General features: G+C 18.6%; 4 protein-coding genes across 4 annotated transcripts; 2 read left to right on the top strand and 2 right to left on the bottom strand.

Moving 5' to 3' along the window:
* Positions 1-649: 649 nt before the first annotated feature.
* On the bottom strand, positions 650-2,026 carry PGAL8A_00183600 (conserved Plasmodium protein, unknown function; the record flags this gene model as incomplete). Its single annotated transcript, XM_028670520.1, has 1 exon — positions 650-2,026. The coding sequence occupies one exon, from the start codon at positions 2,024-2,026 to the stop codon at positions 650-652; it is 1,377 nt and encodes a 458-aa protein (XP_028527265.1).
* A 1,748-nt stretch (positions 2,027-3,774) lies between these two features.
* On the top strand, positions 3,775-5,250 carry PGAL8A_00183500 (conserved Plasmodium protein, unknown function; the record flags this gene model as incomplete). Its single annotated transcript, XM_028670519.1, has 4 exons — positions 3,775-4,102; positions 4,190-4,244; positions 4,489-4,551; positions 4,632-5,250. 4 exons carry the CDS (start codon positions 3,775-3,777, stop codon positions 5,248-5,250), a joined length of 1,065 nt encoding a protein of 354 aa, XP_028527264.1.
* Positions 5,251-7,794: 2,544 nt separating this feature from the next.
* On the top strand, positions 7,795-10,245 carry PGAL8A_00183400 (conserved Plasmodium protein, unknown function; the record flags this gene model as incomplete). Its single annotated transcript, XM_028670518.1, has 1 exon — positions 7,795-10,245. The coding sequence occupies one exon, from the start codon at positions 7,795-7,797 to the stop codon at positions 10,243-10,245; it is 2,451 nt and encodes an 816-aa protein (XP_028527263.1).
* Positions 10,246-10,852: 607 nt separating this feature from the next.
* PGAL8A_00183300 (conserved Plasmodium protein, unknown function) lies at positions 10,853-15,334 on the bottom strand (the record flags this gene model as incomplete). Its single annotated transcript, XM_028670517.1, has 1 exon — positions 10,853-15,334. One exon carries the CDS (start codon positions 15,332-15,334, stop codon positions 10,853-10,855), a length of 4,482 nt encoding a protein of 1,493 aa, XP_028527262.1.
* Between the last annotated feature and the right edge of the window lie 1,462 nt (positions 15,335-16,796).

Genomic DNA, 16,796 nt, shown 5'->3' with positions numbered 1-16,796 from the left:
AAAAGAAGTTTATAAAAATATGTAAAAAAATAAATAAAAATAATATCATATATATATAAATATGAAAAAAAAAAAAAAAAAAAAAAAAACAGTTGAAAATAAAATATAAAATTTATTTATTATATATCTTTACAAAACCTTAATAAAAAGAAAAAAACAAAAACTTTTGCTTATATATATGTATATATATAGGTTTCTTTATTTATTTATATAATTAAAGACAGAAGCATATTTTACATTGAAAATAATATTAAGATATAAACTACAAAAAAAACATTTGTTTTGTTAAAAAAAAAAAAAAAAATGCTCTAACTTTTCTACACTTGTAAATTTTTTTGAACCTATTAAGGTTTACCTAGAAAATTGTAGTAGATAATAATTATCAAGTATTTTTAGTTCGAAAGTCTAAAAATTTTAAATAATCTTTTTTTTTTTTTTTTTTTTTTTAATTTCATTTTTACTTTAAAAATTGTATATTTATTATTATTCATTTTAAAAAATATAACTAATACAATATTCTGTTAAAATATTTTTAGTTCTATATGTTTTCAGTTATATTACTTTTCTTAATCCATTGATATAGAATATATTTTTTTATTTTAAGGCTAACAATTATATAATTATTTTCTTCTAGAAAAAAAATGAATCTTTATATTTTAGTTTTTTCTCCTTTTTTTTTCCTTTTTTTATCTTCCAATTTCAAAATTTTTTTTTTTAACACTTTTTCTAGTTCATTATAATCAGAAGCATTAAAAATATCCTCATATATTTTCAATATCCGAAATGTAGAATTTAAATCATCTTTTATATATTTTGAAGTATTATTCTTTTTATGATTTTTTATGTCCTTTTTTTTATATTCATAAAAATCTTTTTCTAATATATCTAAAAACTCTTTTTTTAATCTTGCATATATTAATGGTTTATAATAGGGTTTAAACATTTTTTTATAAGGTGATATGGAGTCTATTAATTCGTCCCAATGAAATATATCAATTTTATCAAAAACGTTATTTTTATTAATTATAAGATTAAAAAGGTATTCATTATCTAGTGTAAAAGACATATGTAATAAATATTGAGAAATTATAGGATCTTGTTTAAATACATTTGGGTTATATATCTTAAGTAGATCAGAAAAATAAAATAATGACTTTCCAATAAATTTAATTATTTCATTACCTATTAAATTTTTCGAAAGGATTTTGTTAATTAATCTTCTCGAATCAGCAGGATTTTTTATATTCCATTTTTCATTATAATGATTTAAAGGAAATAGTCTAAAAAGAGTATGAATAGTAGTATTATACAAAAAAGGAAAAGATAAATTTGAAATTTCTTCTTTAATAACAGATTCTGAATATTTTTTTAAAGTAATATTTTTACTTAATGTTTTTATAAAAAATAGGAGAGCGTTCATCTTTCTTAATAGTTCATCTAGCTGTACTTGAATATTTTTAGACATTGGGGTAGTTAACACTTCCTCAAATAAAAATAGCAAATCTTTTTTTTTATATTCTAATTCTGAAGTATATTTTGAATCATCTTGATATTTTACTAATAAAGGAGAATATTTTATTTTTTTTTGTAGTAATAGACATGATATAATATTATCATCATTATAACTTTTCATTTTATTTCTATTTGATTTCTTATTTTTCTTTAATTGTTCCATAATGTCATCATAACAATAAAACATTTTTTCATCATAATTTATGATTTCTCCTTTTTTATTATATACAAACTCCATCCTTGATTTATCACTAATATTTTTATATATAAAATCAGTAATAAAAGATGTAAAAATTGATTCATGAAATTTTCTCATAAATAATAATATAGCTAAATCTAAAGCAGTTCTATTACATTCATCCCTCATAAAAGGAGATGTTCCTTTTCTAATTTCAGCTAGAGCAGTAACTATATCATTTTTTTTTAAATAATAATGAACAGAATTATTCTTTCTGTAAAAATTTTCTAATTTATATAATTTATTATCAAACCATTGTTTATTCGGAAATTCCATTTTTTTTTTTTTTTTTTTTCTTTCAGTAGATTAAAATTTTATAATTGTATGTATATAAAAATTATACCTACTAAAAATAAAACAGTATTAAAATAATATATTCTTTTTTTTATTTATCTTCAATATCATTACATCCACTTATTTTCTATGTGAATTAACATGTATATTCATTTTTTAACGTAAACAAATATAAAACAAAAAAAAAAAAAAAAAGGAAAATACAATTAGACATAATTGAACAAAAAAAAAAAATAAACAAAACTCATATATATAATATCAATATTTTTTAAAAAAATAATAATGAATCAAATCATTTTTAAGATAACTTATTTGGCATATATTTAAAACTAATATAAAAAAATTATAAATGCATATTAGATCTAATCATTTTTAATAAAATTTTTTCATGTTGTTATTTTTAGTTACATATATATATATATATAACATATTTACTAATTTTATATAAAAATTAAAGGAATTCATAAATTCTGTAAATATTGAATAAAAATATAATTTAAAATTAAAAAATGATTATATACACCTTTGAGAAACAATTTAAAGTATTAAAATTATATATATATATATATATATTAGACAAATAAATATATTTTATGTACTATTTTTTTTTATTTTTTTATAAGTGTCTTAATTCATTTTTAATACTTTTATTTATAATAAAAAGAAAAAAAAAACTGATATGTTAAATTTTATTTTATAACGAAAATTTAGCATTTTTTGAAATTATCATTTATAACTTATGATGAATTAAAAAATATTTTTTCTTGCATAACAACATAAAAGTTTAGGTATTTTCAAAAACTAAATTTTAACAAAAATAAGATGAATAGACATAAATACATAGAAATATTAGATAAAAATTAAATAAAAAAAAAGAAAAAAATTACAATAAAAAGAGTAGTAAATATAAAAAATAAACAAAATAATAAATTAAAACTTAATAATAAGATTAGCTATATTTTTTTTTTATACCTGTAATAGGGTTTTTTAGTAATTAATACTTTAAATTTATAAATATCTTAAGTACTTTATATTTTAAAACATTTCTGATACATATCCATTTTAATGTAATTACATTGAAATTTTTGTTTCATCATTATTATTTTTTTTTCCAATTTTAAGTAAGATTATGAAAAAATAGATATTAATATATATATTTACAGAGGAATTATTCTCATTTAAATAAAGGAAAAAAAAAAAAAAAAAAAATATTAAATTTAATTTCAGTAATAATTAATGTATAATAAAAATACGTAGAGAACAGATCTATTTTATTTATTTACTTTTTTTTTTTTTTTTTATTCGCACTCTTAAGCACATTAATTATATATATATTACAATTTATTTTTATTTTATGATAGTATTTTATTATGTCTCATTTATAGAAAAGATAAAAAAGGTAAAAAGGGAAGAATCTCTATTGATATAAGGGTTGTAAGAATATTACTTATTAAATTAATAATATTAATATAAAAATACCATAATTTGCATTTTCTGTATGTTTTTATTAAAGCAAATATTAATCTTTATAATAGTCATCAAAAATAGTCTACCAAATATATGTCAATTTTAGCTAGTAAAAAATATATTTATTAAATAAATATTATTATAAGAAGTACTATTATATCATTATATAATATTTTTTTATATTTTAGCTTTTATTTCTTCTATAATATTTTTATTGTTATTTTACTTGTAAGTTTAATTATTGAAAAATGAAAAAAAAAAGGATGGTAATATTTATTTTATTTTTTTTTATATATAATATAAAACTAGCCAAATTGGAAAAATCATTATTTAATTATTTAAGTGAAATATCTTTTAGTGAGCCTTTTGAAAACTTGTTTGAAAAATGTCTTGAGATTCCTAATAATATATGTTTAGGGGGAACTACTACCCCAATAATTTCTCATAGCATACATAATGGATTAATAGGAAAATGGACATTTGATGATATATATGCATTGGATTATAGTTCAAATAAAAATCATATGCATAAGTTAATAAGAAATGGTCCTAGTTTTAATGGACACGGTTATAGTGGGGCATTTATAGGGGGTAATTTATTTATTTATGAAAAAAAAATAAAAAATAGAGAATATTTAAATACTATTTTATATTTTTTTTTTCTTAATTTTTTGGTAGATATATCTGGATTTGTTCCTTCTGGTGAAACATTAAAAACAACTCAATTTACCATGTTTGTTTAATCTAGAGGATTACATATATATATATATATATATATTAAATATAATAAAAATTTATATTTTTATTAATGAATATTTTATATATTTAATAAATAATATATACACACAAAATATTATTATGATAAAAAAATTTAATCTCTTTTTTGTTAATACATAATAATATAGCTGTATTTATTTTAATAAATATAAAAAAAAATATTATTATATTTGCCAATTTTATAATTGTTAAAAATTTAGAGTATTTTGGATTTATTTACTGGAAAGGTCAACTAGCCATTTTCGCAACATTATTTCACAGATGTAAAAATTAAAATTTTTTTTTTTTTATATATTTTATTTTATTTTTTTATATATATATATTTTTTCTAATTTGACGGTAGAGATAATAAGGAAGAGAAAATAGCCATATTATTACATCCGCACACAACAAAAATATCAGTGAGAATAATGGGAAAAGATAATTCAAACGAAGGTTTATCTTCTATTGGACATATTCCATTGAGAAGATGGACTAATATTGCAATAACATTAAATGAAAAACAAGTAGAAATATACGTAAATGGAGTATTTGATAATTCAGTATTCTTAAAAAGCAAAATTGTAGAAAAGAGAGGAAATATAACAATAGGAAAAAATTCCAATTATTCCAGTTTTAATGGTTATTTAGATGAATTACATTTTTATAACAGAAGTTTAAATGTATCAGAAATAAAATCCTTTTCCATACCAAGTATAACAGGAATATATGATACAAATTTTGTACATATTGGTTGTCTTAGCTGTGACTATGATACTGCTAAAAGTGATAATTTATGTAAAAAAAATTATGAATTGTGTTCTTTATTTAATTTATATAACGGAGGAATACATTATGCAAGGATAAATGGAATTCTTACAGAAAAATCAAACATATGGGCATCTGATATATCAGAAGATACAATTGAAAAAGGGGAGAAAAGGATTGCTTTATGTTGTAAATTATATAAGGATAATACATAGAATTATATATATATATATATAAAAAAAAAAAAAAAAAAAACTAAAAATTTGAATAAATTAATATTTCTTTAATATATTAATTTATTATATATTTTTTCTTTTAAAAATTTTTATATTTTTTTAAATCCAAGAATTAAAAAAAAATTATATACATATATTATTATATTATCATATTTAAAATAAGGAAAAAAAAATCTGTGTGTAAAAGGATTTTATTACCTCTAATCTTATAATGTAAATAAATATACTTACTTTTTCATATATATTTTTTCGCTTTTTTAATGAATTTTTTTTATATATAAAAATTAATTACTTTTTATATAAATATACTGATTGACTTAACAATCTTATGTAAATGAGAAATTTTTTATAATTTTTTTAAATTTATTTTTTAAGAACATATTTTGGTAATAAATTTCAAATTATATATAAAAATTACAAATTAATCTCTTTTCTTTTTTATATCTTTTAAGAAAAAGAATATTTTTTTTTCATGTTTGAAATGTCTTATATTTAAGTTCATAACGATTTAATAAGTAAATTCGTATGTTTCATGAGTAGACAAAAAATTAATATTATTCTATATATATATATTATTGTTCTTAAATTCATATGTTTCATGAATAGACAAAATATTAATATTATTCTATATATATATTATTGTTCTTTAAAATTTGTAACTATTTTTATTTTTATTCATTAATATATATTAAAGTATATTGTTTAATATAAAGATTTTTTATTTTCTTTAATTTCACAATATATGATTAAATTATATATTTTTAATGGATATTAAGACAATTCAATTTTCATTAGTAGTTCTTAAAAAATATAAAAGGAGAAAAATTTCTCATTTTTGATTATTAAAAAAAGTATAATTTTAATTCAGTTATGATGAACTTTTTATTTTTTTTAATATAGTTTTTTCTCTTATTTAAAATAAAATACACATGACTTATTTTTTTTATTTTAAAAATTGAAAAAAATTAAAATTAAAATTATTTTACTTTTGTGATAATAATACGTAAAACTTTATTTACGTTTCTCTTTTATATAATATTATTTTTATAAGTTTCTTATTTGAATTAATCTATCTTGCAATATAAAAAGTAACATAACTTATTTTAGCATATAAATAAATATTAAGACAAAAGAATTATTGGTCAGAAACGATGTAGCCTTAATTTTCTTAACAGTAAATTTACGAAATAATCATTTCATTTTTTTTTTTTTTTTTTTTTGTTAATAATGTTTTTCTGGTAAAAATTTACATGCGTAAACGTAGAATCATAAAGTATTATTTTGAGTAATGTCTTTTTTCCTTTTTTTTTTTTTTTTTTAATAAAAACGATTCTATAAATGTTCACTTAATAAAAAAATATATCATAATATATAAGAAACAATTTTTTTTTTTTTTTTATTTATATATATTAAAAGTGATTTCCTTAAGAAAAGTATATATTATAAACAGTGAACAAATATTTTAAATATATACTTTTTAACAAATGTTGAAAAGTTTCTTATTTTTAATTTTTTTTATCTTATTAGTACATATTATTCTTATAAATTTTTTCATATTATATATATTATTAATTATCTATATATGATAATTAATTTTTAATTTTTCCTAATTTCGTAATTCATTGTTTTTTCTTGAAATTAAAAGTTCGTAATAGGTTGTTTAAATTTTTTTTTTTTATTTCCTACAAGAAAAAATTATTTATAAGTTTAAATTGTACAATGCATTTTTCAATTATTTTAATTTTTCTTCTTAAAAATAAAATATAATATTTCAAAATTATAAAAGAAAAATTGAAAAAATATGTATATATATGTCATTTCATTTGTTTTAAAAGTTAACATTTATGAGAATTTACAACATGTTGTTTTGTGTGCAACTTAAAAAAAAAAAAAAAATTAATAATAAATGTCGTTTTTAATTTTTCTACATTAACTTATTATTCAATTATATTATTATATTTAGTTTATTTTTTTTTATGAATCTTGATTTTTTATTTTAAAAAAATTTGTTAAGATTAATTTTTATATAATTCTCAATTACTTTGGTATTATAAATTCTATTTTTTTTATTTATATTTATTTTAGTTATTTTTATTTTATTCTATTTTATTTATTTACATATTTTTTTTTTTTTTTTTTTTATGTTAAGCATACAATTTTTCTACATATAATTTTTAAGAAAGTTTTTTATTATGTATATCATTTTTTAAATTTATTTTTTTATTTTTACTTTTTTAACCTTTATTACTTTTTATTTATTTATTTTTTTTTTTTTTTTTTTTTTTTTTTTTTTTTTTTTTTTTTTTTTTTTTGTATTATATATACATATATATACATGTAAATGCATGCCTTCAATAAATTTAAATTTATAAAAATGTTAGTATCAGAAAATTCTATTAAAAAGAAAAAAAAATATTTTTAATATTATTAAATAATAGTAGTGTGAAATTAGAAGTTAATAAAAATAATAACTAAAAAATAAGCAAATTAAAACACTCTTTGATAAATATAATGAAGGATCAAATGAATGAATTGAACTATTCAAACATAGTAAATGAAGAGAAAACAGGTATACCTAGAAAAGACATAAATATTCAAGAGAAAAATGAATTAAACAGCTTTAAATGTAATGATATTATTAATAATGACAAAAATAATATTAAAAGAATGGATAATTCTAGTGATGAAAATTTTGAAGTATTTGATAAATACTTTTCAGATAGAAATAAAATTACAAAGGAATCATTTGATAAAAAAAATAGTGATCTTCCGGATATAAGAAGAATAGAAACCTCTTCTACACAAACATTTAATGATATAGAAAACTATTCTGATGATATTCTAAATAAAAAGGGTAGTATTGTTTTAGATACAAATAACTTTAAAAAAGAAAAAGGTGAATCAAGTAAAAATTCATTTAATAAATTAGATAGTAAAAACAGCATAGTGAGTCAAGTAGATACATATGATAGAACAAATTTTTCTAGAAAATCTAGCATCTTGAATAGTGCAGATTTGGAGGATAGAACTTCTATTGAAAAAAAACAAGTGATATGTTCAAATATAACAGAAAGAGTAGTTAATGATACAGATAGTGATAAAAATAACCCAAAAGAGTATAATATTAATGGAAATGATAATAATAAGGAACCAAATAAAAATGATTTTTGTAAAAAAAATGCAGTTTTTACAAATTTTCCTGATCAATCAAATAATAAACTTTCAAGTAATACATATTATAATGATAAAAGTTTAAGTAATAAAAATGACAAAAAGAACAAAGACTTAACAGAAAAAATGAATAAGGAATATAAAGAAGAAATTGTGAAAAATGAAAATGATAAAAAAAATAACACTGAAGATAAACTTCAAAACAAAAAAAAAATTAATAATATAAATGATTTTTTAAACGAAAAAAGAAATAGTCAAAAAATTACCGTTTTCGTAGGTGAAAAAATTCAAAAAGTAAAAGCCGATTTTAAATATGGTGAAGATATAGCTCCTAAAGTACAAAATAAAACTATTTATGAATCTGAAACGGTAAAAATAAGCTGCGCTGATGCTAAATCAGGTGAAAGGTTAATTGAAAAAAAGCAAGAAAAAACTGTGTTTGAATCTCAAAGATGTGAAAAAAGTACAGCAGATGCAAGAGCCTGTGAAAAGTTAATTGAAAAAAAACCAGAAAAGACAGTTTTTGAATCTCAAAAATGTGAAAAAAGTACAGCAGATGCAAGAGCTTGTGAAAAGTTAGTTGAAAAGGAACAGAGGAAATCTATTTTTGAAGCACAAAAATGTGAAAAAAGCTCAGCAGATGCAAGAGCCTGTGAAAAATTGGTTGAAAAAAAATCAGAAAAAACAGTTTTTGAAGCACAAAAATGTGAAAAGAGCTCAGCAGATGCAAGAGCCTGTGAAAAATTGGTTGAAAAAAAATCAGAAAAGACAGTTTTTGAATCTCAAAAAAATGAAAAAAGCTCAGCAGATGCAAGAGCCTGTGAAAAGTTAATTGAAAAAAAACCAGAAAAGACAGTTTTTGAAGCACAAAAATGTGAAAAAAGTACAGCAGATGCAAGAGCCTGTGAAAAGTTAATTGAAAAAAAACCAGAAAAAACTGTTTTTGAATCCCAAAGAAGTGAAAAGAGTACAGCAGATGCAAGAGCTTGTGAAAAACTAGTTGAAAAAAAAACAGAAAAAACAGTTTTTGAATCTCAAAGAAGTGAAAAGAGTACAGCAGATGCAAGAGCATGTGAAAAATTGGTTGAAAAAGAACAAAGGAAATCTATTTTTGAAGCACAAAAATGTGAAAAAAGCTCAGCAGATGCAAGAGCCTGTGAAAAATTGGTTGAAAAAAAATCAGAAAAAACAGTTTTTGAAGCACAAAAATGTGAAAAGAGCTCAGCAGATGCAAGAGCCTGTGAAAAATTAATTGAAAAAAAACCAGAAAAAACTGTTTTTGAAGCTCAGAAATGTGAAAAAAGCTCAGCAGATGCAAGGGCTTGCGAAAAGTTAGTTGAAAAGGAACAGAGGAAATCTATTTTTGAAGCACAGAAATGTGAAAAAAGCTCAGCAGATGCAAGAGCCTGTGAAAAATTAGTTGATAAAAAACCAGAAAAAACTGTTTTTGAATCCCAAAGAAGTGAAAAGAGTACAGCAGATGCAAGAGCTTGTGAAAAACTAGTTGAAAAAAAACCAGAAAAAACAGTTTTTGAATCTCAAAGAAGTGAAAAGAGTACAGCAGATGCAAGAGCATGTGAAAAGTTAGTTGATAAGGTTAATGATGTTTATATTTTTGAATCACAGGCAAGCACTTCAAGTATGGCAGATGCACGCGCATGTGAAAAATTAGTAGAAAAGAAACCTGAAAAAATAATATATGAAGCTCAAAGATGTACAGAAATTATAGCAGACTTTAGGGCTTCTGATAAAATAAAAGAAGTTATGAAAAGAAACTTGGCTGATGAATGCCACACTATTTAAATTTGTTGATATATCTACATCTACATATATATTCTTTTATTTTTTTTATATATAACTTTTTTTTTTAATTTTAAAAATATATTATTAAAAAATTTTCATGTATATTTTTTTCATAAATTTTTATAATTGAATCATCACTTCCGTATATTTTTTAGTATTTTTTTTTTTTTTTTTAATAATATTATTTTTAAACCTATTTTGTTCTATTTTACAATTTATGTTTAACAAAAATGAGTGCATTTTTAATTTATTTTATAATAATAAGCAGATACAAAAAAAATAAAATAAAATAAAATAAAATAATAATAAAGTAAAAAGAAATTTTATAAATTAGGGTTATGCTTTTATTTAAATAAAAAACTTTAATATACTGATCATATTTTTTATATTTGACAAAAATTATATGTAATAATAAGAATTAAAATAATATATATACTAAAATTTAATTTTAAGAAACATAATTTTACGCATATATTTTTTAAATAAATTTTATGGAAAACATAGATATGAAAAAATAAAAAAATAAAAAATATTTTCTTTTCTTTATATTTTAGTTTTTGCAATTGCGCATATACATTTCACTCAATTTTTTTAAGAACATTTTATTTTAATACATATTAATAGAATCTTCTGATGTTACAGTATAGTTATTTAAAAAAAATAAATTAATTGAAGAAATATTCATTTTATCATTTAACATATTTTTTTGATCAAAATTTCTTGTGTTAAAATGTTTTTGTAGCATTAAGGAAAATAAATAATATTTATAACTGAAACTCTTTTTATTCAATAATGTATCTGCATTTTCCTTTAATTGTAAAAGTTGTTCATTTAATTTATTTGAATCTTCGTTTGTTATAACAGTTTGTTCCTGATCTTGTTCTTTTGATTTGTTATTCTTAAAAATATTGCTTTTTAATGAAAAAGAATTTTTTATATTAGATTTCATGAGATTTAAAAAATAGTTATTTCTATTTTCATCATTATTTTCATCATTATTATCATCATTATTATCATCATTATTATTGTTATATAAATCATTTTTTATCATATCAGAGTTACTGTTTGTTTTATCTTCTACATGCCCAAATAACTTTTCATTCATACATTCAAAATGCGTTATGAAATTATTGTTTTTTTCTGATATTTTATTACCCATATCTGAACAAAAAGAGGAGTCATTTTTATTTTTTGAATTGTTGTATTCTTCTTTATTTTCTTTTTCATCTTCTTTATTCAAAAAAGTATTCTTTTCCTTATAAAATTCATTAGACGATAAAATGAAATCTCTTAAATGACTTATATATTTTTCTTCTATTATTTTTTCATCTAAATCATTTAATACATTATTATTGGTTGCAGTAATAAAGATATCACTATCATCAGGATTATTTAAATCTTCTATTTCTAACATTTTATAGGAAATTTTTTCTTTAAAAGAAAAGTTATCTTTTGTATTATGTTTAAAACTTAAAAAAAAATCATCAATATAATTTTTTTCGCTATCTTTAAGAGAATTCACTTTAGAACTTATTGAATTCGTTGTATAATCAATCATAGTTTCTTCATCAGGATTGTTATCTACAAATATATTTTTAAAACTTGATTTTTTTATATTTTTTGAAAATAAAGGAATTAAATGAAATGCATCTGATATAATATTAGTTTGATTAAGAAGCTGTTTTTCAAGCCATTCATGTAACTTTTCTTCTTTAGTTAATTCTTTTCTAATATTTTTTTCAGAGTCTTTTATTTTTGTATGATCATCATAATTTTCACTAATGTACAATAAATCACCTTTTTCATTATCCTCTTTTATTATATTTTTATCTTCATTTAATGTTATGTCTAAAGTGTTAGCGTAAGAATTTTCACACCCGTTTTTATCATTGATTTTATCTTCAGAACAACTACTTTTAAAATTATCAATAAAATGAAAATTATTATTCCAACTGTTTTCATTTGCAAAAGTATTTACGTCATTTTCTTGATAATTTATTAGCATATCATTAGAATCATCAAAATTAGATGATTTTAAAAGTGATGAATTTAAATCTATCCTTTGAATATTATTGCTAACACTTTTTGAGATAAGAACATTATTTGACAACTTTGAAGAATTACCACTTTTATTAAAAGATATATTTTTCATATCATTTATACTATTATTATTAGTTGCAATATTATTAATTAATGGATTATTAAAATTTTTATTATCATCTAAGTAATTCATATTATTAATATTATCTAAATTTTCATTATTCATATACATGTTATTTAATAAATTTGGTGTCATATTTTTATTATTATTTACACCTAATATATTTTCATCATTGTTATCTAATCCGTCTTCTGTGTTAATCGGTTGTATGTTTCTTATTTGATTAAAATTTTTGTTTATGTTTAATTTTCTATTGTTATTATTTATATTTAACATATTATTGTGAACGTTTAAATTTTGCGATAAAACCATATTATTTGGATTCAAAATTACACAATTTGGATTAGATGTATTTTTTTCAAGTAATTTCATGTTATTCGCTTTTTGGTTATTCATAATATTGTTATTATTATTTACACTGTTAATAGATGACAATGCATTTCTATTAATTGAATTATTAAATCTTGAAATACTCTGAGCAGGAGAGGAATTATTATCGTTACAAAAATTAAGCATATTTTTGTCATTGAATAATGCATTAGATACTATTTTATTTTTATTTTTTTTTATTTCTAAGTCAGGAGGAGGAGGTATATTCATTTGATTTATGTTGGTTGCGTTAGTTATATTATTTTCTACATTTTTTTCTTTTAAGTCTACCTCTCCCATTACATTATTTATATTAGAAACTTTTAATTGTCTATTTTTTAAAGGATCCATTGGATTAAAATTATTCATTAAATTATTACTCATTATATTTGGGTTATTATTTATAATGTTGGGGTTATTATTTATCATATTGGGGTTATTATTTATCATATTGGGGTTATTATTTATCATATTGGGGTTGATATTTATCATATTTGAGTTATTATAATTTATCATGTTTGGATTGTTAATATTATTCATTTTCATTTGATTATCATTTGGCAATAATATTAAAGATTTTCTATTATTCATTGGCATATTCATATTATAAAATCTATTATCACTAAATGGGGGTGGTGGTATAATTAAATTGTTAGATTCGGTTTGGTTATTTTGTTGCATAATTTTCTTTTTATTTACATTAAAAAATTCTCTATGTTCTTCGTGAATATTAGAAATAGTGTTATTCATAATTAATGATGAAGAATTTTTCATATTATTATTATTTATGGAAGAATTATTAATTAGATTAATCTGATTTTCATTATACATATTGTTATTTCTATTGTAAATCATATCATTATTATAAATCATATTATTTACATTTTTTATAACATTATTTTTAAATGATGGGTGTGTCATGTTATTGTAATTCATCATTGGCATGGTATTATTATTTGGTATTCCTAAAATATTGGATGAATTTGAATTCATATAATTTTTCATAGGTATATTATTGCTATTATTATCGTCTATTTTGTTATTATTAATATAATTATTTTTTTCAAAGTCTTCATTAGCAGATGACTTTAATAAGTTATTATGATACATACTATTCGTTATTCTATTTTTCATATTTTTCATCTTATAATCTCTAAACTTCATATTTTTTTTATTTCCTATTTTTTGATCATCTTCATGGAAAAAATTGTGTAATGTTTTATTTTTCATTTTATCTTTATAATTGGAATCATACCATGTATAATTTTGATTATACGTTGTTACATAATCATTTTCAAAATCTTCTTTCTCAAATCTTTTCTTCATATCCATATTATAATTTTTGTATCCATCTGATTTGAAGTCATCATCCATATAGGGATTTTTAAACATGCTATTGCTATTATTGTAGTTATAGATATTGTTAGTATTATCATTATTATCATATTTTTCTTCACAAAGTATATTGTTTAATTTTTTATCTTCTACTTTTCTATTATATTTACTAAATAATTTATTGTTACTAATACTTCTACTTCTATTTTCATTTTGAACTTTCTTACTAATACTACGTTTGGAATAATTATCTGATGATAACGAATTATAATTATGATCATTATATCTGTAAATTTGCTTACTATTAATAGATATATTTCTATGTTTACTTCTGTATTTGTAGCTAGATGATTTTTTATCGTAATCATTTTTTTCATTGGTATATGAATCGTCATATGTTTTATCATAATTTATTTTTCCTTTTCTCTTTTCTTCATATTTTTTATATATATCTTTTTTGTCACTACCTTTTTTTTTGCTATGTTTTTTATCATCATTTTTTTTTTCCTCATTTTTTTTATAATCTGTTTTCTTATCGTCTATTTTTATTTTTTTACGTTTTTCTTCTTCATGTTTTTTGTATTCATATTTTTTGTCTTCATACTTTTTTTTTTCATATCTATAATCTTCTTCTTTTTTTTCATGATGCTTTTTATTATCATATTTATTTTCATGTTTTCTCTTTTCGTCTTCATATTTTCTATAATTTTTTCTATCTTCATTTTTTTTTTTACTATATTCTGTAATTTTTTCTTCTTTTTTTTTATTCTCATGCCTTTTATAACTTTCCTTCTTCTTTTCATTTTTTCTATCATAATTTTTAATATCATATTTATTTTCACTCTTTCTTTTATCTTCATTTTTAATTTCATCAAATATTTTCAAATCACTTTTTAAATCAACATTCTTTTTTTCTTCATTTTCTAATTCTGAAAATTTTTGTTCATTGATATCTGAATTCATGTTTCTTTTTTTACTTTTTTTTTTTTCATATGATACAGACTTTTTATTTGATAAATTCTGTGAATTATTATAATTTTCTTTATTTTTTAATAAATTCACTTTTTCTTCAAAATGTTCATCATATTTAGATGAATCTGTTTCTAGAGGATTTTTATTATTTGATGACTTTATATATTTATGTTTTGAATTTGTTCTATGACTTTTCTTTTTCTCATAATATTTTTCATCTTCACCTTTACTATAATGACTTTTTTTCTTCATTTCATTTGATTTATGTTTATCTATACTTCTCTTAACTTTCTTTGAAGAACTTTTTTTATCTCTATCTAAAATAAGTTTATATATATATATATATATATATATATATATATATATATATATATATATATATATATATATATATATATATATATATATATGTATATATATGTGAATAAATAAAATATATAAATATATATTTTATATAATTATATTTTTATTTTTATACATAATATAAAATTCATGTAAACTTTTGTTTTTATTTAATTTAAAATATCCTTAATAATATATAATTATTACTTGAATCTTGTTGAATTCTTTCCCTCATTTTTTTTTTTTTTTTTTTTGAATATAAACAAAATTTATAATTCCAAGTAGAAATGAAAAAAATAAGCTTCGTTAAATATAACAATTAATGTTTAATAATAAATGAAATATATATAACATTTTATGAAATATAAAAATATAATTTATTAAGTTTATGAGTTAATATTAATAAAGAAAAATATACTTAAGAAAATATTCAATGAAATAATTACCCACAAGTAAAAAAAAAATAAATTTGTAATTGTTCGTACACAATTATAAATATAACAAAGTTATTTAAATTTATTCAATTAATTAAATTTTACAATATTAGAACACTTAAAAATAAAAAATTAAATAATTAAACATATAAAAGAAATATAATAGTAGTAATAATAATAAAAATAAAAAAAAAAGGAAAAGAAAAGAAAAGAATAGAAAGTTAAAGGACAAATAAAATTAAACTTAGCACGTTGTTTAATTACATTTCTTATGCAATAAAAAAAAATTGCATAAACTATTTTAACTTCATTAAAACATACAAACACAAGGTGAAAAAAAAAAAAATTAATAGAATAAAAATTATTAAAATGTTATGAATACTCAAATTTTATCATTAGCGGAATTTAGTAATGGTTCTAATTATATTATTCAATTCTTATTTTTATTAAAATTTTTTTAATTATTGTAATTGTTATATCTTTTTTTAACTGAGTAATTCTTCACATCTCAAGTGAAATTTATTCATTCTGAAACATGCATGTGTTTTTATTAAATGTGTTCGCAAATTAGTTAAAAAAAATGATATAATATAGAAAAAGAGGGAAATAATAGTAATAATTTTAAAAAATAAAATAATGAATTCTTCTGAATATGAATAAATTTCTAAAAATAAAATCACTATTATATGATTTTAATTTTTAAAGTTTATAAATAATCTTTTCTTTAAATTTATTTAAAAAATTTTAAATTAAATATTTAATATTTAATATTTAATATTTTTTTTTTTTTTTTTTTTTTTTTTTTTTATGAGCATCTATAATGAAAAAAATTTCTGTATATATAAAATTTTAAGTATTTCAAGTTTTGTTATTTTTATGTAAATATGTATTTATATATATAAATTTACATAGCATAATATGAAATAATTTATCTTAAT

This window comes from Plasmodium gallinaceum (genome assembly GCF_900005855.1).
Source record: "Plasmodium gallinaceum strain 8A genome assembly, contig: PGAL8A_v1_68, whole genome shotgun sequence".
In the NCBI taxonomy this organism is placed as follows: domain Eukaryota; phylum Apicomplexa; class Aconoidasida; order Haemosporida; family Plasmodiidae; genus Plasmodium; species Plasmodium gallinaceum.
The sequence above is the reverse complement of the archived record's forward strand: the minus strand, read 5'-3'. Positions and strand labels throughout refer to the sequence as shown.